Here is a 23377-nt window from a genome sequence, read left to right on the forward strand (position 1 = left end):
GTGATTCTTTTTCAACCTAAATTGTAAACTCACTAAAAATTTAATTCAAATTTATTCCATCAAGTGTTGGACAAAAACATACATAAGTTTTACAATTTAATTTTCATAGCACGCACTAACTAGAAAGAGCATGCGCTGATTGACACGGCGAGGGACCCGCTCGTGTTTACTCGTGTGAAATTGTGTGCTGCGCGAGATGAAAGATTGACAGGTGTAATAGCAGCGGCGGGGAGCGAGTTCCTATGCTCTTATGTATTTTATATTTGCAGTTAATTTAGATCACTTCACAGAGTGCAGTGTTTTCACTTTGACATGAAGGTGTCTTGTTTGCTGTGGGCTTTAACCCTTAGAACACATTAGCATTTCTGCTTGCTTCCATTACTATGTTAAAACGTACAGTATATACAGAGGCGATAAGCATGTGCAACAAAGAGTGTATTATATCCTTTTGTTTCATGTTCACCAACAATATAAACACACCTGAGCAAAAGGTATTTTAAAAATGTTTAAAATTGGATTGAATTAGTCAAATTTGGCAATACGTCACTGTTGAAAGTGACGTATTTGGCTCATTTTTATGAACAAAAAGAAAAGAAAAAGGGTCTATTCTGTGACTTCTACTGTTTATTCAAATGAATCATAACTTTGATTCAACAACACATAGAAAGATGGAAAAAAAATGCATTTTTTACAGCCTGAATATGTGACCTATAATCACACACCCCCAGGACGTCCATATAAGGAGTTTTATTTCCACGGCAAATTACCATGGGTGCACTAGGGGTTAAAAGCTGGGTAAATAGTTATCGTATATATAAAATGGCATCTATTCCTCCCCTCCACCACTTTGCACGGCAACAGCACGGGCGACGAGGAGCACAGTTGGCCCAGCCCAGAATAAACCAGGTTACACCTTCAGGGAGCACAGGAGGAGTCGAAGTGGCAGACCTAGTTATTCCCACTCATCCAGTGTCCAGTGGAGAGTGACAGAGTGGAGAGCAGATAAAGGATTATGAAGCAAAGTAAATATTGTCTTATTTACTCACGATAACATCGACCAAACATTAGTCTTTTCTCTGTGTTTGCCTATAGCGCCCGTAATTACATTTTTAAGAGGATGAAAGGTAAACAAATATGAATACAAATAAAGGGAACAATGAGAGGACACGGGAGAGGAAACACCACCCTCATATCCTCGCGTGATAGTCTAATCTAATATGAACCCATCAGCACCACTCTCTCTTCTGCCTCGGGGTATTTTTTTTTCTGTCAAGCTGTCAGCAGTTGCTTTCCATTTCCTCTCTATTGCTCTGGTGTACTGCGTAATTAAAGTCATTTCTTTTTTTTTATACATATTTGTCTTTGTCTGCGCTGCCTTTTTCCCCCCCCCTTCTCTGTGTTCACCAACATTGGTTTAAAGCAGAAGGGTGGCGTCCTGCATATTTGATTCTACAACATGCAAGAAATACAGGATTACAGGTAAAACAGCGCGCACAGCGCAGTCCAAAAGGTAAATAAATCTGCCTCGCCCACTATCAGCACAGCATATTGCATTATTTTTAATCCATAAGGGTTTTCCAGAGTGTAAAGCAGGTGCATGTTGTTACCTATAAGAGACAAATGAGCTGTTTCCCCCATTAAACGACAAATGAAAGTGAACCATCACACTAATAACAACTAATATGAATGCCAATGTGTTAACTAACTAACTATGATGGATTACTCAAGCATGACTTATAGTAATAATCACTCTTGAAGGAATAAACTGAGCCCACATCTATAAATAAACATAATATTATTAGAAGAAGTATATTCCAAAAAGCATATTTAGCACATTGTTCTTGGACGATGCAGCTATTGTGTTTTTATTGAGCTGCAACTGTCATCTTGACTGCTTATTTTGTTTTTTTAAATATTGTCCGGTGAACAAATAATAACACAAGAGAATGAAAATCCTCATTAGCTGCCTGTATCTTTACTGAAAAAAACGTATTGGAATCATGTATTTATACAAAACTAATATGACCTGAGCTTCTCCTCCTTTACATGAATATTCAAAGTGGCTCCAGCCTTGTGTTTTCCAAAGTTTGTCCTGTGTGTTTGCCTGTGCTGTCTCATATAGGTCACATCATGATTTTGCACTGTGTTGTTTACCAGTGTGTGTGTGTGTGTGTGTGTACTCCCTTTGTTGGCCCCCATCTTGTTTATGAAATTGATTTTAAAAAGAATCTAAAGAAAGTCAACAAAAAAGGCGCGGGGACTTAATCATGATCCCACTGAGGACAGAATCAAACATGCACTGGACAGACACAGGTCCTCTGTACACCTGTAACAACAACACTGTGTCCTAAAAACCTCATCTCCTGCGCCAGAATACATTAACCTTTCACGGTGGCTCCGTCGCGAGGACGATCCTTGAATATCGACATGCTATCAGGGCTCTCTTCAAAAATGAAAGCCTGCTGTGTGATTTGACTGAGCGCTGTGCCGCGGATAGAGGCCCCGACGTTTCGCTCTCGTATTCATCAGGTGACACGTTGTCGTGGCAACCGCAGACACTTCCATCCTCTTGGACGAGATGGGCTTTGGATGAGGTCGTGACCGTTTGGGTGTATGTAATTCTGCTGGGTATTGATCAAAAAGCCTTGGTGTTGTATAAAATGAGTTATACGTTTATAAAGCTCTCCACTCACCGTGAAGCTACAGAAACAAAAAACAAAATACAACCGGGGCTTTAGATTGACACCACGAAGCTTATGTTCAATATAATGATGTGTGGCCAGCGGACGTGACTTACCGTTCACGCAGAACTCGTATGGCGTACAGAGCTCGTCTTCAAACAGGCAACCTGCAAAACAAGGAAGGGAAAAAGAATATTAACAAAGAGCTCCTCAAATTATGATTTCCTAAAACTGAAAAATTAATATATATATATCTATATACATATATATGTTGATCATTATGAGTCATTTCTGTATGTTTTGTTTTTTTACAGAATCATTTTACATCACATATACTTTTTTTATTGTGATCTATATATCATTCCAAATCAAACAAACAATCGTATTTGGAAAATCTATACAAAGTCCTCAGATATTGTTATTGTGACATAATGATGGATTATTGTGAGATCATTTTAAGCTCTTGTTGCATGCCTCAAACTTGGACCTTTTTTCACTCCTCACTCAGTGGCCCTTAGGTCATTTGAGTTTGAAACCCCTGCTTAACAGTTTCCTTCATCTGAGAACAGGCTCTGGAAGACTGTGGGAGAGTTTGTGTGCGCAGGGCGGGGCGAGGAGGAGGAAGAGGAGGAGGAAGCATTTATCCCATCAAACTGCTGAACAAGTTTGTGAGCTGCAGAATAATCAACACTTCACAGACTCTTTTCGACCGCTTGCAGCCGACTCGCTTTACTAGCACAACGTTGCTGTTGCCTCCATCTGTCTTGACAGCACAAAACAAATCACTTCTCACACACACACACACACACACACACACAATAGCAATAAATGGAAAGCTACAGCGTACAACTGAAGGTAGAGAAAATGTACTGAACTGCTGCACAAAATCATCCCACTCTATAAAAGTACAGCTTAGTACTGCATTAACTTTGGCTGTGGGCCTCGCCGCTAATGGCAGAGCCATCAATCATCAATTAGTGTGACTTCTCCTATCCTGTCTCTGACACTAATAGCCCAACTCCACGGGCAACGTTTCCATAAATGAATGTTGTATGAATATTAATGAACTTTAACGCTTGGACTAGGGCTAGGCGTTCCAGACTAATAAATGAACAGATGGCAGAGAGCATTATGGGTAGCTGTTCCCTGTGTTCATATTTCACACGTGGGAGTTGCAGCGAGTAGAGGACTGATTGTTCTGCTCGCCAACATGCGCAGGTGATCCGCCACATTTACACATTTCCAGGAAAAGACGGCTTTGAGAGGAGGAAAAAAAAAAAGAAGTTATCTCTGCAGGGTGGAAAAAAAAAGCTGAAGTCTTGTAAGCTGAATGCAATGTTTGACACTTTCAGGGTCGAAATGTGCCGACACAGTAATACACAGCGTCAGTCAAGAAATGAGAAACTGGGAACATAAACAGTTCAGTGGTAAAGAGTGTGTATTTTTATATTCTAGACTTGATGTCCGCTCAAAGCTGCTTTACACCAAAGTGTGTTATTCAAAAACATGCGTTCATACGCTGCTGGCAAAGCCATCAGGACAAACTTAAGGTTAAGGGCCTGTGAGACAAGCACAAGTTCAGGGGAATAAAAAAGTTTTATATCGTATCAGCTTTTTATCCTCAAGGAGCAGGTGTTTGTGTTTGGAAGCCCTAAAATGCTATTTATGGGAAATCAATGATGGCCCTGCCTCAGCTCCATACAGCACCACCTACAGGCCTGGCATTGACACTACAGCGAGTAGGTTCTGTGTGTATGAAGACAGCGAAAACAGCGAAAAAAGGAACTTCATGTAGCGAAAATTCTGATTGATGTATAATTTGTGATATTGGGGAATGGTCATTTTTACATAATTCTACTCATTTTCATTTGAAAAACACATTGAAAATGATGATATTTGTGAGAAACTAAGATGTTTTCTTCAGTCTGTAGAATATGTACAGTACTGATGTGTACAGGTCAGGACAATATTCCATTTAAAATGGTAATTTCTAGCAGAGTAAAAACAGAAATCTGTTTAAAATACAAATTTTAAATACATATAAGAATGAAGAACAGCAGTTTGATCCAGGACAGCCAGACGTATTGTTGCGTTGTACTGAGAACATTAAGAACGTTGTATAAAATACTGTAAATATTATAGGAATGGGGTAGGAACATATAAGTTTTTACTTCTGCCTACTCATTTTCAAATGGCGAGATGTACATGTATGTTATTGTAAATGTTGCACGTGTTTGAAATAAAAAACTATCTATCCATCATCTATATAATTTGATATACATTTTGGCTTTAGGAAATATCGGCCGTATTGCGATTTTGATAAAACTTTGATGATTGTTCAGCCCTAACTGGCATGTAGACTCGCGGAGCAGGGGATCAAACCCGTGGCCTTCCTTTTGAAAGATGCTACCCCTGATCCACCGACACAGAGAGAATTTGTGAAACACAGCGTCAGTACTGTGTCTTCACCTCTTTTATCTTTATTTTCCTCCCTCCGTTTATCAGAAGGAGTGATGGAAATGGATGCGCCCTCTTGGCCCGGCGTCCTCGATGGACAGCAACGAGTTTCTCATGGTCGTGCATAAGAGACCAGACTGAGTGGGAGGAGACGCCTCTGTCAGACTCCTTTAATAATGAGGACAGACAGGTGGAGAGACACTCTGTTGATCAATTCACACACACACACACACACACACACGACAGACGATCGGGACGAGACACTTTGTTTCCGAGTTTCCTCATATTTCTCCCTCTCCAGTCTGCCGCAGCTACTCGAGGCTTTGCATCTTGATTATGTAGAGACAACACGCGGCCATTTTCGATGCAGACTGGAGGACATATTTCATGAAATTACACCTTTTAGAAGTAATGACTTCAATATGTCAGCGAAATGGCTGTGTAATGATGTAGAGTGAGGCATCATCACAGAGACGGAAGGTCACTCAGCTCTGCAGCACAAAACTAAAAGCCACAATGTCCTGAACTGAACTGGAAGAACTGCTCACTGCTCATTGTATACTGCTTTTTTTGTCTTTTTCAGCTCCATTTAGAGGTAATTAACACTTAGAACAAAGAGCATTCTGGCTGTTTTTTTCCATTTCTATGTTAAAATGTACAGCACATACAGAGGCTAGAAGAATGTGCATTTTAGAGTGTCTTATATCCTTTTTTTTCAGCACAACCTAGGCTATCTGATTTTCAGCAGCTATATAAACACACCTGAGCAAAAAGTACTAAATCGTGAAATTTGGAAATACGTCACAGTTCAAAGTTCACATTGCTTGTTGTTAAGAACAAAAAGAAAAGAAAAACGGTCTATTTTGTGACTTGTGCACAACAATTGCTTCTTTATATCACTACTTCTAAAAATGCCATATAAAATGAATCATAACTTGGACTCAACAACACATAAGAAACAAATATTTTAAACCCTGAACATGTGACCTATACACACACACCCCCAGGATGTCCATATAAGGAGATGTGTATTATTCCCACCGCAAATTACCATGGGTGCACCTGTGGCACAGAGTCACGCCACGTGAGCACTAATGGTTAACCACTAAAAATCCAGAGTGTGTCTGCTGAGTTTCTCTCTCTGTGCTTCTCGTCCACAGCAGATCCACGCTGACACCTCCTCTGCACAAAACAATACAGAGCAACGTTATAGCACGTATAACAAAACATAGGTCACTCTGTGACAAATCCACAGTTCCTTCCAGCTCTACAGAGCATTTTAGCACCTGTCAGCTCGGGTTTTTGTTTTTTTTTAAACCTGCAGCTCTCACTGCTCTCATCACGGCAACAACAGGGAGGAATAAATACAAATAAAGAAAGCCGCTGGATTCTTCCTGCTTATCACCAAACGGCAGACACAGCAGAGCATTTCAGCAGAGCATCGAGTCAGACGTTTATAAGATTAGAGTCGATACTGAAATTAAATTCACCAGATGGACACAAACACAACCTCATGCTAGTTTTACTCCATGTCTGTGTCTGCTGAGTTGTCCATGTCAGATTTATGATGCAATAATGTCAGGTTTGATTTAAAAAGCCCTTTGTGCTGCCCCCTAGTGACCACATAAACGGCAATACAGGTTGTGGGTTAATGTTTGCTGTGTGTATGTTTGCTTTATGCATCTGTGTTTTAGGACACAGTGTTAAAATAAAGAGGTTAGTAGTGATTAAAAACATTTTTTTCTACCGATGTCGTTGATGTGTTTGTAAAAGTGTTTTTATTAAATCTCAGAATGTTTGTGTGTTTTATTTTCTATTTTGCAAGTGAGTAGGTTCTATGCTTTATTTCAAATTGCAATATTTTACGTACGTTGCACGTTGTTGTGGTGAAGTGTGTTCATCACTGCACTTCATTGCATAGCCGAATCTTTCCAAATAAAAGAAACCTTAAAATGTTTAAAGCTGAAACAAAACTACGGTACAGGACAAACTTATTTAGAGTTTACACTCGAGTTGGAGGAGCCACACACGTTCCCTCTTGACCATGCACCTCATCACTCTGCAATTAGTGTCGATCCATTCAACTTCCCCTCTTCATCAATTCCCTGCTTAAATCATTTAGAGTTTTCTGTGAGGCCTTGTCAGCTCTCAATATTAATTACAACCTTGCATTTAACGAAGCAACCAGCCAACCATGGTTAGTTAGACTGTGTGTGTGTGTGTGTATGTGTGTGTGTGTGTGACTGTGTGCACATGTTTTGTGTGTGATGGGCAGGAACACAGGATTGATAGTGCCACATTCCCTTTCACCGACATAAAGGCCCCAGATGATTAAAATGGCACCTTTTAATTAAAATGCAATCACAGTGGATGCTGCTGATTACCTCCAGCTTTAAAAAAAAATAAATAAAAAAGGGGGGTTGGGGGTGCTGGAGTCGTGATGGAGAAAGAAACATGATTAAAAAAAAAAGTGATTTTTTTATCTTAGTGAAGCGACCTGACAAAGAACAGCCGTGCGGTGTCGTGTAATTCTGGCCATTCAAGACCATTCACACACACACAAAAAGGAGCTTTGCAAAAGGTGCTACACTGACTATTGAGTGGCGATGCTCCGTTACCATGTCAACCTCTCTAGAAATCAATCACGACAGCTCTTCAATGACTGTCAGTGGAGCCGAGCACAGTCTCAGTGGGGATGCACTGTAGAGGACATGATGCTTATTAGTTACGAAGAGATGCCGTGTTTTATTTTTCCAGTGGATTATTATCGTCATCATTAAACCTCAAACGGTTTGATGTGAGCTTTATTTTTCCTTCTTATTTTGTATATAAAGCGTTACTATATGAACATGCTCACACAAAAAAGCTGCTGAGTCAACCTGCACAGCGTTGACTGACAACACATTTGATATTGTTTAATTTACTACTTTTCTTCTAATTTATGACGTCAAAAAATTCAATAAATGTCAATTTCGTGATGGTTAAGCTTCATTTAAGACCAGTCCAAAGCCCACAGATTTGCAAAAGAATACAAAATCAACTAAATTGTAACCAGATTATATCTGGTCAATGTTACATAAAATGAATACACTTAAAAGTACATATCAGCCCTGTTACTCTGTCTGTCAATCACTACATTGAATAATCACAAACAATAGCAGGGAAGCTTCCCCCAAAGCACACAATATTTTCGACTATTTAAAGACAAGTCACACAAAAACACGACTTCCCTGCAGTCAGACGTGAGACTATGATAAATTGCGGTTGCCTTCATGTGAAAAGTGTCACATTAATCAATTATGAAATCCAGTAGTGACTCGAGGTGTGAGAGCTGACAACAGATGCTCCGAATTTGCCGTAGCTTTTCCTCCCAAAATAGACATCGTGTGGCCTAATTCACAAATCCAGTATGCAGGGAGATTTCTGGGGGGGGTCAATAAAAGCGTCAGTTGGGTCAGTTCACTCTCATACAGCGGTAGTTCTGTTGCTCCCAGGAGATGATGGAATATACTAATGATACACTGTGCACTGTTGTGTTCCAGACATCTTGGGGAATTTAGTCTCATTAGCCTGTTTTTGTTACAGTAATTAGATGCAGTCAGCAGCTTTGCATAAAGACTCTTCCAGAAGTTAATGTAAACGCGCAGATAAATGAACCTCAGTCAGTTACTTGTGACCTGAACCTCTGAGGCTCCAGTCCACAGCTCTGCGGCAGAGAAACAGCCCTGCAAACATGCCATATTACAACTAACCTGCAACCTGTTGTATAAGTAAGCAGCAGCAGTGTATATGCGCCAATGCACACATGCAGACACACACACACACACACAGGTTTGTGCAGCTCTCCTTTTAAGGACTCTACACATTTGCATGGTGTATAAACAAAGGATTTATGCCCTTAATTTAACCAGTTCATCAGGACTAGGTTTTGGTCTCCATGAGGACTACAAGGGCAACTGAAATTTGACTTTTTAATTAGTGCAGGTTAAAAACACTGCTTTTTTCGTATGCTTATGAATCTTCTGCACTTTTAATCTGCATTATTTTAATATTTATTCTAAATAAATGAACTGAAGGATCACATTTTATGCTCCATTTTAGTCAAACTTTTCCTTTTCTTTCATTCTCGTCATTACTCTGTACCGCTTTATTTAAGTAAATTGGGTTTGTATCATGTTTCCAACATTTTTAAATGTTATTTTGCTCTTATGTAAAGAAGATGAAGGTGCCCTTGTGTATGAAATATGCCTTATTGGTCCTGATGCCAGAAAAGGTCCTGATGAGGTCACAAATACAAGTGCACACACACTAGACCTGAACCATTTGGTACAATTTTCGATATTAATGGTCTTTTAAAGTCAGATTGTTTCCAACAAATATGTAGTACAATCTTACTTAGTCGTCTGGTTTGCAGGGTGATTCTAACCAGCAGGTAAGAACTGATATATGACTCACATTAAGGCGACACCACTGGTTTAAAAAAACAAAAAACAAATTGCAAAACACTTACTCTAGCCCACATAAAGTTCACTGAGGACACAACATTTCAAAAATCAGTCCACTTCATATTCTAATTTTCAAAAGACCATATAACTGATTTTTTTCCCATTTAGGTTTGTCTCTGTGTGGCCCTGTGACAGACTATGTCAGCTGGGATTGGCACCGTCGACCCCCGCGACCCGCATTTGGAGGATACACAAAGAATGAATGCATGTTTCCATTTAGAGGAAAATAAACAATAAATCATCACATATGTGGACACAATTTTGATCAAGTCGCAAAACTCAACGCTTCTAAAGACTACGTTGACTTCTTAGACACGGTCTGATTCCGTTTTTTTCTTTTGTTTTTTTCAATTGGCATAAATATATGAAATGATCAAATAACAATTATCTGAAAAGCTAAGACTATGTCAAAAAAATGAAACTATAAAAAATTCCAATAGGAGAATAATAGGTCCTCGCAGTAAACAGTCTCTGACACTGAGCTAATTATGTTATTCACTTGTGGCTCAATTTGCAGGAACTTGCCGCCTTTGCGATTTGCTATTAGCACTGTTTTTATATCATGATTTCAATTTCAAAACAATTAACTGTTTTCACACACACACACACACACACACAATTCATCTCAAGCTGAATTTAGCTGAAGTTAAGAAGGCAAAATCAGAGAGGAGGATCTTTTTTGTTTTTTTAAGGGAAATGCTCATTTAGGTGAAAACAACTGAGAATATCTAATGAGAACATAATCCAATCATAATAATGACTGATCGTTTTGACCTGTACATCATCAAGTCATTTACTGACGACACGTCTGGAGGAGCTGCCTGTGTGCGTCTCAAACACTGGCCGTGATTGGCTGACCTTGCTTGCCCCATTAAATATGTCCTGATGAAGCAAAGCCCAAGGCTGAACAAGTGGTCAGAGATTTAGTCATAGGTTCCCCTCACAGGTGTTTGGCCAGTGCTGCGATACCATCTGTGATGTCTGAGGGGCCAAGGAGGCTGCTGCGAGGCTGGCAGCGAGCACAGCCACTCCCACAGTGTGCCGCATTTAAGGACATGTTTCATTCGCTCTCTGTGGCCACAGATTTATCTTCTATTGTAATTATAATCTGCAACCAAGGACACGGGAATCACTTTCACACACACACACGTTGTACTAACGTCCAAAAAAAAGTCAATTTTTAACAGTGCAGTGACAATAAAAGTGCAAATTGAAAAAGGGGAGCATGGCAGGAGCAGGGATAGCAGAGAGGAACATCACCTGCAAGCAAATCAGCGTCAGCTTGACACCATGTCCACACATTCAAACAGCTTGTGTCATTAAGGCTGCTCTCCTGCTAAAATTAAACATGGCCCGCGGCTTTCCTCCGCCCCAAAAGGTCTGTTCTTGTCAAGAGCTGCATGTCACATGTCAGCAGCTCAGCAAAGGTTAGTTTATCATTATCCTCCCAACATTTCGCACAGTCCACAATGTACTGCTCGTCTATATACTCAGTACATGACAGGAAGCTGGTGCAGCCCGTGTCTGAGGACGTCTGTGGCATTTGTTCACCCACATTTCACAAGGAAACTGAGTGTATCACAGTCCTTTAAGTGACTGATAAGGTTTATTATCTTCATTTTAATGGTATTACTATTATATACAGAAGAAATAGGACCATTTAGGTCTAAAGCTTTCTTAGAAAGAGACGACAGGCTTGATATAAATTGTCTGTATATCATAAAAAGCCACAATTATCAGCTGGTCTTTAACTACAGATTAAAGACACAAGATTAAATGTGTTGATTGATGTTTGAAGTTTTGTTGCCTTTCGACAGGACACAACTAACATGTGAGGTAAGATAAAGATTTAAACTGCAGAGTCATACTGAAAAATGACAGCACTTTAACCCTTTAACAAGCCATAAAATGTCCGTCTGGACTCTTTTTTGCTGAAAATTATCCCGTGACTAAATTGCTTTTGTCAATTTTTCCAGAATAACTTTCAGCATCTGGCAGTTATTTCGCGGAATTACAGCGCAATAATTAGCGGGAGCTAAAAGCAGGACATGAAGGGGCTTTGAGGTCACTTTGATTGAAGAGGAAACCCGACATGGAACCACCTGACCACCAGACAAGTGTGGCCAAAAACATTATTCACCAACTTTCCAGAGAATTTCTCGCAGGACTCCAGGTCACTCTCACTCACTCAGCTGCCAGCCCCAGGCGACAGCAACTATGAATTAAAGATGGCAGTGTCACTGTGGCAACCGGGCGCCCAGAAATAGGTCGGCTTGACCTTTTTCACTGACCCGTGCTGAATGATTCAGACATTTGATTTTCTCCCCCCCCCCCTCTTCTGAGGTGTTACTGGGAATTGAAGTGCAGAACCAGAGCGAGTCGAACAGCTAAGCCTCGTCTTTCTAATGTGCTGAAGAGCTCAGATTGAACCAACACAACCTGGCCCTGAGGGAAATCTCGAGTCGTCCAGATGAAGTAAAAGCCTGAACTCTTATGAGAACCATTTGAACCTCATTTAAAAGTGCAGGTTATCGCAACGCTACAGTGTTTTTCCTGAAGAAGCAAAGCCAGCGGGGGGATGCAAATTCAGGGGAAATAACATTCCTGTTGTCATTTCTGCGGCTTATCAGGATTTTTATAGCTCCGAACTGAAACTGCTGGAGTATCTTGGGTTGTTTTAATGCAAATAAAGGTCCATTTGGCAAACCACTTAAGCATGAACCTGTATTTACCTGCTCCTAATAACGGCCTCAGGGAAATGCTTCTATTGTAGCTTGAAGAAAATCTACAAATCTTCCTTTAATGTATTTACAGTCTGAAGTGGGTTAGAATAATGAGTGAGCCTTACCAATAATTTCCGCTTGTTTAATTTCTGTGCAAACACGAACCAATTTCTTCCCATTCATATGTGGCAAAGTATTGATTTTTACCATTATCACACATCAAACTCTACAGAAGAGGGCGGCCAGACTAGTTCTAGGCTGTTCACTCTGTACAAATGTGTGCAAGATTTCTGGACATCCTGGATAAATAAACTAAAGTCTTAAGTGTTATTTAATATAATAAGAGTATTTAATGTATGTTTTTAATGTGGACGCCGGGAAGACGAGCCATGCTTTAGGGCGTAGCTAATGGAGATTATACTAAGCATAATGGTAGGATAACTGCTAACACTAATTATGAATTCACTTTTCAAGGAAATCATGCTTTTACTGCTCGTTATGAATATCAAACTCAATACCTTAATGCGGAGTCATTACACAGTTCTGCTTGTGTTGTACAGATGTGTGCAGCTGTATGACCTACAAAGCAAACATCCAAAGTTATCGTCTGCATGGTCACAAAATGTATGTCCCCATCTGGCTGGACGACAACGTTGACATCACAGCGTCCATAGTGGACCTCTGAGGACTCAGCAGAAAGCTGTTGCCAAGTGCTGGCAGACAGTTGCTTATTTACACAACCAGCAGACACAGAAGAACACTCACTCACAACAGTGTGTCATTTGACCCCTTTGTTTATATTCGATTGTTGATTAGTGCAGCTTCAAAAGGGTCATCGAACATTAAGATGATACTTTCTCATAAAGCCATAAGCCTTTCTAAGCTGCCTCTGAAAGTAATGATACAACAAGAGGGAAGAAAGACAAAGGAAGGGCCCGAATGCATATTGGCCATATTGGCAGCCAATCACCTAAGTAGCTTTTGGAGCTTCATTAGAGCTCCAAACTAAACAGATTTGTCACAAATCTTTTGTTCACAGAGGACAAAGGTCAACAGATATGACCTGTTTCTAGTCAGTAGAACAGTCTGATACGTATTTTTTTCAGTTCCATTTTTGGGTAGCTTTCCCTTGGTTTCCCAAGGTAATGGTACGGTATGGGTGAAATAAGACCCACGACAGGCAGCTGATTATGCAACCCAGGGTTTTAGGGTTCTAAACCGCACCGTACTGTATCAAACCCAAGTGTTCCACAATGGAAACACGACTTTAGTGACAAAGAAAGGAGAAACCTCCACCTCTCCTCTGCCCTGCCTCCACCGGGCAGTCATTTTGTTTTCCTGTTGCACTGAGAAACGGTCTGGAATATTTATCAGCATCAACGTGAGACCGAGCTGCTTTGATCACAGCTGAGATGGTGGTATAGATTAATCCTGGTGCTGAACTTGCAGCCCTCGGAATCCTCATTACAGGGTTTATTGTCCTCATTATAAATCACAGGCTCAACAACATGGAGGTGACCCTGTGACTGCTGCCTCTGCCAGCACCATTTCATTTGACCAAATGAAATAGGTATGAAAAGACACAACGGAGATGTTTGATCCTCCTTTTAATAACTGCAGATTTTTTTTTCACACTCTGTCACAGTGTGAGCCACAGAGTTCAAGGAGCACATGGAAAATGCGCAAGTGGGAAAACTGTAACACAACATATTCTTGCAATTTAAAAGACCTCCTCTGAAAATGTGATTTAATGCTACATTATGGCGCACAAAGAAAAACAGGGAAAATGTCACACAACCTGCCTTGCCTCTCTGGTGGCAGACTTCCTCCTTGACCCAGAATTTCTTTCGAGGTTCACCTTGAACTGGAGCAGGACTGGAGACTAAAGAGACGGATCGCTTTGATGCATCCACTTGACACAATTCTGACTTCCTTCCTCTCTCAAGAGCCACTGACATTTGTGGGGTGAGACGCGGCACAGCCAGCCACTTTGCTCCCACCCGCTCGTCTCAATAAACACTCAAAGCCGACGCACTCCTCCGAGCATCTGTTGAGTCACAAAGAAACACTGCACTTTGTCTGTTATCACACCAGCCGTGGCAGCGTCCCAAGGCAGGAAATAAACAGCCCGCTTAGTGACAATTTCACTGAAGATCTGTCCTCGACACACTTGCAACTTTTAAGTCAGAAATCCCATCTTCCCCAAGTGAATCCAAAACACAGCGACACATGAATAGCTTATCAGTCTAAAATTCATGTGAAACCAAATGGCAAAAAAAAAAAAGGGGGCTGCAACAGCTGTACTCTATGCTGCTTCAATGCAGCCGAGATGAGGCTGTTTATTACACTGTGTGCTGTTTATAAGGAAGAATCAATGGGCTTATATTACATTCAGCAACAGATGACAGCAGAAAATCTCACTGTTAAATAAATTACACAGCACGCTGAATGCTGCAGCTGCAGCTGCTGATGTTATTAAATTTGTGGGGGGTGTGGGGGGGGGCAGGCTTTCCCATTAACACACCAAATGCTCATTTAACCATCCTGTGTGCAGAGGGGATGAACTGCACGATAAAATGCCGTCTTATAAACACTTAAACCACCTACTGGATGACTCCGAGCCTTTATTAATTCTAGAGAGACTTCTAATCCATATCCTCAAAGTGTTTATGGAGTTTAGACTGATCGCCGAACGTTAGCGGCCTCAAGCTGACCCTTTATCAGTCCAGTCAAGATGCCTCTCGTGCATGAGTGATAAGGACATAACAAAGCCACTGGTATGGAAAGTGTGAGACGTCGTAGATAAGTTTTTACTTAAAGCGATAGTCTGTAATCAGTTTCTAATCCTCCTCGTGCCCTGATCGCCATCAATGAATGAAGTTGTGTGAGAATCATCACTTGAAACAAAACTTTTCTTCTTCTTCTTCTTCTTCTTCTTGTGATAAAAACAGCCACACGCCAAGAGGAAGGAACACAAAATGTTGGATGTCCTCCACGCATGGAACTTTTTGGCAGGCTACTCCGTGTCAGATTGCTATGACATCACAATATTTACGTAGCTGACGCTGCAATCGCCATCTGGCTCACACACACACACACACACTGTGGTAGAAACACGAGCCAGACCAAGAAGCACCATTCCAAACTGCCCTGTACAAACAACAACAAGGCTTTATACACAATTCACTAGGATAACGTGAGGTGTTCTCTGACACGATGGAGTCACTATCGACAGAACTGCACACTCTCTCTTCTCCGCTGACGAAAGACCAGACAGGAAGGGGTGGGATGCATCGTAGCAGGGGCTTTCAACAAGAAGTGTTTCAGAAGCTTTAAATTATAATTTGGTTTCAGTGTGCATTCTGGCAGAGTTCTAAAAGGAACTGGTATAGTTCAGTTCACTGCATAAGACTCAAGGTTCAAATTATATTGATGAATGGGTGTATGAAGTGTTTAAACTGCTGGTTCGTTGGCTCCAGTCTACTGCTAATATGGTTGATGTGAGATGAGCTTATGATCATGTATATAAAACACTATCTAAGTCACATACATTGATTTGCCTGTGCACTGCTGGTATGAAAAGAACAGAAAAGCCCCATCGTACCTAGTGAGCACTGTGGTGCCCTGGGAGAAGCAGAGTGTCCTAGCAACTGAGGTAGAAATATGACAACACAAACCACACAACGTATATGATAAAAAACAAACCACATCCAGTGTGGCAGCATGTCTATTCCCACCTGGATATACACCCAATTTCATAATCCTGGCTGTTGGAAAACATCTCAATCCTCTCGGATGATTTATACCGACTGTGAGATTAGATATCGCCATTCAGTCGTGATACCTGTGGTCTGACAGGCGGCCTGTGGCAAAATAGATGGAGCTCAGCTGTCTATGAATCAAATTTAACATGTCTGGGAATATTAGGCGACGGCTGCCGATAGCCAGACGAAATGAAAAGACTCAGCAACACAGCTTTTATGTACAAACTCTATCATAAACACACAATCCACAATAACACGTGGAATTTTTTGTGCTCAGAGCTGAGAAAAGGAGAAAAAAAATTAAATAAAAGATATTGATAATGGCAGCAGCAGCAAGTCCACAAAGGTCAAAACTATAAATACAGCGTAAGGCTGAATTATGAGCAAAAATAATGACGATTGAGACACATATGATTACAAAATGAGTCACAAATTTGGATTTAACTTTCTAGGGATGGTATAAAACATAAAAATATGCTGGTTTGTGTACCAAATATGCAGCAAATAGAATGTTTTCCAAACTGGGAGAGCTCTACCTGATATCATTGTATTGTGCTGCTCAACTGAATTCTAAACAAATCTCCCTTTATTGTTGTTTTCAGCCATTACCACGGTCACACAGGCTCACATTTGGGAACACAATATTAGAATCGTGTTAAACAGCTTCCTGAGAGCAATTCCAAAAAGCTATTAAATTGTATTGCACTGGAATGATATTTCTCTTTGTTAGGTGATGCAGCATCTGCTCGGCGTGAGAAAGTACACGTGTCTCGCTAACAAAACATGAAGTTGCAGAGGTAAAATGGCTGCCAGTCTAGTTAGCAGACTGTCGTTATTGGAATTCAGGACACAAGCAGCCCTCTGCAAACAGAATAAGGAGGCTGAACTGAATTTTAATGACAGGTCTGATAGCAACACTGCTCGCAAGGTGTTCAGTGTACATGTGCAAGGTAAATTTCGACAGGTTTTTCCACTAGTAGTCAGTGAAGGAACTATTCAAACGGAAAAATAAACATCTGCCTTCCAGTGTTTATTTAATGACAAAATTAAGATTTAACTGTTTTTTAGTGAAATTGGTATTGGAATAACAGCCTGGCTAATAATTAGACATGCCTTTGAATACCTCACTTGAAGCCACTGGTCTCAGTGTACGTGAAATCAGTTAAGCACAGGGAAAGTATGTGAAACCACCCGGGCCCTGTTTTGTTCTTTTTAATGGCTCGAGCAGAGTCCAGAGCCAAGGAAACAACCGCATAGACGTCACAGCAGAATGAAGGTGACCACACAGAGCACGTCGACATACTGTATTTTATGGCAGTTTACCGCAAAGTGTTAGAGAGACGATAAATGATGTGAGGCAGGTGTGACCTACACTATAAAAGGTTGAATGCATTTAGGACAGAAGTGAAATTAAGGAAGTTTAAAAGTCCACAGGGGAAAATGGAAGTAAATAATCTTTGGAGGCCGCCATTCTGGACCACAATGGACAAACTGAACATCGTTCAAGTTTTCATGTTAGCTGAAGGCTACATAGGTTCTCCAACACACTCCAAGAGAGGTGAGGAATATTCAGCTTCACTGATACGTGACGCTTTTCCACTACACAGTTCTAGCACAAGTCGATTTTTGCTTTCATTTGATACTAAAAATGCGATATCTACAGACTGCCGGCCACTGATCGGTCAGAGAGTGTCGTCACTGGAAGAGTCACCAAAACAGAATCGAACCCAACAATGGTGAACTGTAGATCAGTTAAAAAGACTTAAAAATCCTGAAAACATGCGTTACTCTCCAACATTTAGCAAAGGCATGTCTCAAATGTCAATGTTTAACAGGAGTCTGGTGGTATTTAGTGAGGAAAGCCAGCGAACGTGAAACAACAACCCGTTCAGTCACATTTCAGCTCAGTGACTGTGTCAGACGGAGTCTGCGCCCGGAAGGAAGTAGTGAACTCATCTTTTTAATTAACTGATTCTAATGATTCCGTTACACCGAAAACAACTGCTTTGCTTCTGCATCACTAGCTTGTGTTGTGTATAGACCCTGCCCACGTTGAGGAGCTGAGCTAGACCTTATAGTGGAAACGCGCCATGAATGTATTACACACCGCACCTTTCATTTGTCAATTTGTCAGACTGGCAGATAACTATGCAACAGATTTTCACAGACCTTTAAAGCCTTCTGTTATGACTGTCCGGGCTGATTTGGACCTTCCCCTTTAGGGGAAAGAACGGTGCTCCTCTAACACCACACCTTGATCCAAAGCCTTCCATTTTCACAGCATAATCCACACGGGGACTCATTAAAAATAATAATCATCTCGAACTCTGAGCCACACTCTTGACAATGGAGACTTCCACACACACACACACACACACACACACACACACAGAGACCAGCATACTAAAAATTCAATGACAGGCCTACACTGGGGAGTAAGAAGTGCTTCATTCACAAGTAGTCTAAGCATAAATTAGACATATTCCAATAAGAAAAACGTCCATGATGAAAACAGCAGGTCCTGCGCTATCGCATTTCACTATGTTTGCAACCTAATAGTCTATGGGAGTACAGGTGATATTAATAGACTGTTTTCAGGCGTGTTGTTGCAGGAAAAGCTCATGTGCACTAGATAACATCACTGTATTCCATTTACATGAACTACTTCCGTATGCTGTGTGTGTGTGTGCATATTACGCACGATGCAAAAAAAACACAGCCACCCTCTCGTTCTAAATATAAACGATATGATGCAGCTCAGAGCCTGCATGAATCACCACAGAGCTCCAGTGCCAGCCTGAGACCTATATTTGCCACTTGCTCATTATAAACTTTATACTGTCGTGTCTGTGTTTTCCGGCCGCCGATCGTGAACTGGTAAGTGTGATCAGAAGTGCAAATTGGAGCTGGAAAGTACACACACACACCCCTGGCCAAAGTAGTAAAATGAATCCTTTAATCTGGATCTGTCCTAACAAAATAGACACAGTGGTCTCAAAGGTTTCACTACATGACTTGGACACGTGCCATACTTTTGTCTGCGGCAGAGATTGAAGAACAAACCAAGGGTAATGAAAAAAATATATAACCTGGCCAAGTCTGACAATGAATCAGGGCTGTATGAGAGATGTCTTTCAGGCAATATTATTAAATATTTAACTGGATTTAATACTGCATGCTCCTTTAGGGCATGTCGAGTTATTTGGTGTGCACCGGAACCATAAAACAATGTGACGTTTTTGTGCATGATCGTAGTATTGCGTGTATCTGAGTGGGTTAAAAATAACATCCAGTGGCCCCCTTTTTTTAAGCTTTGTTTTTATTATTAAATTACTACTTTAATTTGTGCACGCTTAAGCATTTTTCGTCCAAAACTTTATTTTAAAGGTCCAGTGTGTAACATTTAGGAGAGTCTGATGGTAGAAATGGGTTATACCACCGATAAGTATGATTATATAAGTGTTTGAACATGTCAAAATGTTTTTTGAAATCTTAGAATAACCCTTTATTTATTTATACATATATATATGCTTGGTTTATGAAGGCTGTCATCTTGCACTGTCACGTTAACATGGGACAAACCCAGGCAGTGGTGTCCTCTGTTTGTTGTAACTGTTAAGTTAAAAGCACAGTATGTCATTGTGGGTTTTTTTGTCGTTTCCTTTGGTTCCGCTGTGCATGTGTGCAAATAATTACAGACTAGTTGTGATCCTTAGTGGCACACACAACACACTGGGTCACTACGAGTGTTGAATACTTAGGGAGACCAGAGACGGTACACAGCAGATGACATCATTAAAATGGCCCATTGAAATACAAACTTCTACGCATTTACTACACTACACGTAAAATGTTATAGCATTAGTCTTGTTTGTTTGAGATATTTTGGTGCAGAAAAGTTACAGGTGTGGACAGCATCTATCAGCCACTGGCTGCTCTGATTGCTAAAGATATAACATACAGGTGAAGCTCACGAGGTAATTGTTTGTTTAGATGACTCTGGTAGAGTTAGGTGTTAAAAAAAGAAAAAAGAAAAAAAAAGCTGGGTGTGGCCCGGTATAGGTGTTTAGCCACTTGCTCCCCAAGGTTCACAGTTCAATTCCCAGTTGACCCAAAAGCAGGTTGCATCAGCATAGACACACACACACAAAATTAGGCTTGAAACATATGGATATGAAGACACCAACTGGCAACATGGTGTGTGTGTGTGTGCGTGTGTGCATGGGCCTGACAGATTATGTAACTTTTCTCATATGGACTGCTGCACCATGACAAGTTCTAGCAAATGCACAAACAAGGTCACGTCGACCTGAGAATAAAGGCTGCGATATTTGTGCAAAGTTTTGCAAAGAGAACAGAAGATGTTTGGGGAAAAGACCAACCCCACAGACTGAGCACCAAAGAGATGAAAGACTGAGGGAAAGAGGAGAGAGTGTAGTGTTGATTTAGAATGAATGAATGAATGAATGCATAAATTAATAAACAAAATGCTTACCAAATTTCCTGTCGGAGAGCGCAGGTGAGGAGCAGAGGCTGAGAGCCAGTGCAGCGAAGAGGATGGGACAGCGCCGAGAGTCCATACCGCTCCTGCCTCAACACAACACTACTGATCCATGACACGCACACACGCACACACACACACACCTCAGCGCTAGAGCAGCATGTCTGACTCTCAGGTGAGCGGTGATTCTCGCACGACAGTCGCTCTACAGAAGCATGACTTTCAAAAGGAGAGAAGCGGTGAAGGACGCGCAGAGGCTGGAAACGCGCAAAACACAATACAGGCGTTGTTTCAGCACCACAAACAGCATCAGCTCTTCAGAGGAGGAAGGAGGAGGAGGAGGAGGAAGAGCCCCTCCTAACTTACTGACGTCAAACACGCACACATGGTGAAGGAGGGAAAATGATGATGGTGATGATGATGAGAGCAGCGTGCAACAACAGCGCCCAGCACAGAGGGATGGATGGATGGATGGACGGGTGGACTGATGGAGGAGAAAGATGAGACAGGAGAAGTGAATGATTACAGCCCGGAAGCCATGAAGGCGACACCAACAAAACGAGAACAATAATACCCCAAACAGGAAGTTCATGATTGATTCATCTCGTCATCTTGAGTGGGGGGAAAAAATAAACATGCAGCTCCAAATTCAGATTTACAAGTAACACGGATATCATGTTATCACCAAAAATGTGTCAAAACATGTAGTATTTTAGATATTTTATCAAAAATTTCGCATACTTGTACATCAATCCTGGTCCTCAGGGACTCCTGCCCTCCATGTTTTAGGTGTTGCCCTGCTCCAACACACCTGATTCAAATGCTCAGCTCATCATCATTAAAAAAAATAACCTGATAATTATCCATTCATTTGAATCAGTTGTGTTAGAGCAGAGCAACAGAGCCGGCCCAAGACATAGGTGAACCAAGAGGCTGCTTGGGGCACCCAGATCACCACAGGGCCCCCCAAGAGTGTGTGGAGAAAAAAACAAACTCAATTTACATATTAAATAAAATATTAACATATTAAAGAATTCATGTAAAAACAGACCCCATAAAAAAATTAAATAATGGGTGAATACAATATGCTTCCGTACAAATGAATATTAATCCATTTGCGATTTTACTGCCATCTTAAGGTTAAAAAAACAAAACAAGAGTGATACTGGTTTGGTGTAAATAACACAATTAGTTTTTTTTTTATCTTTTTCTGTCTACATGTACATTTCTTCTATATTTTTATACCCCATTTGACTTGTGCTGTGCTTTTCTATTTGTATTTCTCAACTGCTACTATACTGAGCCCCTGGAAATTTGCATTTCCCTGTGGGATTAAGTATGTTTCTATCTACCTCATTACAGGAAAGCTTGAGAATAAAACTCTACCACGTACAGTATATGATTAAAGGTCTTGAAGGCTTGTTATTGTCCTAAAAAACTACTCAAAACACTAGGATTTACATAGGTTTGATTTATGAGTCATACCTATATCTGCCTCAAAATGCACTAGAGGAAAACAGATAGTGTTGTCCTGCAATGTTCACAATATAAAGTCTTGGTAAAGAACAGAAAGAAGAATGGATGTAGGGCTGCAACCAACAATCGTTTCTATAATTGATTAATGTGTTGGTTATTTTCTCCATTAATGGATTAGTTGTCATCCGAAAATGTGTGATCAGTGTTTCCCAAAATTCAAAATGATGTTCTCAAATGTCTTATTTACATTTTACTTTTATTTTTAATGCTAGTTTCTGTTACATTGAGCAAAGAAACAGGAAAGTATTCACATGTAAGATGCTGAAAGATCAGAGAACTTTTTTGTTCAGTTATTTAAAGAACACAAACTGATTATCAAAATAGTTGCTGATGAACAATTGCAGCTCAAATCGTAAAAAGCTAGAAAATAAGGCCGGAGGCAATGTTCAATTAGTGTCTTTACTATAAATTTTTCCTTCAGCAAACTTATTCCAGAAGCTTTATCTTAATGGATGTCTGAAGATCTTTCCTGTTACTTTAAATGTTTACAATGTACTTTGGTCCATGAATGAATCTTTGTTCATAAGCCCAGGAAGATTGGGAACAATAATATTCAAGTGATAATAGTTCATCTAATTCATTATATTACATATATTACGAGTGCCATTACTCTGTTATGAACCTTTAAGCTGTGATGGCTGTACTCTCATACCCAAAATTAAAATTGTTTCTTTTTCTTAAGATAAGGCATTTACAAGGACCTTGACTTTAATCAGTTCATCTTCGAGTCTAAGTCAACATTTGTGCCACATGTTCCATGATTGGCTCATGGTGTTCCTGAAGATATCACATTCACAAGGTAAACAAAAAAAAAAGCTTGACCTTGACCTTTGACCACCAGAGTGTAATCAGCTCATCCTTGAGTCAAAGAGAACATCTCCGCCAAAATTTGAGATACTGGACGACCTGAAAACATTCACAGACATTTATCAACACAAAAACTGAAAGAAAAGAGAATAGTTAAAGGTCCAGTGTGCAAAATATAGGTGAAATTACTTGGAAGAAATTCAAATGAATAAAATGACTTATTTTGTATGATTGTATGACTTGTACATACCTGGAAAGAAAGACAGACGGGAAAATATTCAGCTGCAATATTCAACAATAAATATTGACACATTGTGCACACTGCGCCATCGAATGTGACTAAATCAATGAATTGTATAGTTCTGAGTAAAATGTTCCACTCAGACTCAGACACACAAAGACA

At 40.4% G+C, this 23377-nt stretch overlaps 1 protein-coding gene across 2 annotated transcripts in view; it reads right to left on the minus strand.

Moving 5' to 3' along the window:
* ptprn2 (protein tyrosine phosphatase receptor type N2) overlaps nt 1-20960 on the minus strand; it is a 127486-nt gene extending 106526 nt beyond the window's left edge. For both annotated transcript variants that reach the window (XM_044023795.1, XM_044023789.1), the window contains exons 1-2: nt 20626-20960; nt 2798-2848 (exon numbers count right to left, since the gene is read on the minus strand). In XM_044023795.1, coding sequence (XP_043879730.1) covers nt 2798-2848; nt 20626-20710 — 136 coding nt within the window. In that variant the 5' untranslated portion in view covers nt 20711-20960. The remainder of the gene's footprint in view (nt 1-2797; nt 2849-20625) is intronic.
* Nucleotides 20961-23377: the final 2417 nt, after the last annotated feature.

Source organism: Solea senegalensis, linkage group LG1 (assembly GCF_019176455.1).
Source record: "Solea senegalensis isolate Sse05_10M linkage group LG1, IFAPA_SoseM_1, whole genome shotgun sequence".
NCBI lineage: Eukaryota > Metazoa > Chordata > Actinopteri > Pleuronectiformes > Soleidae > Solea > Solea senegalensis.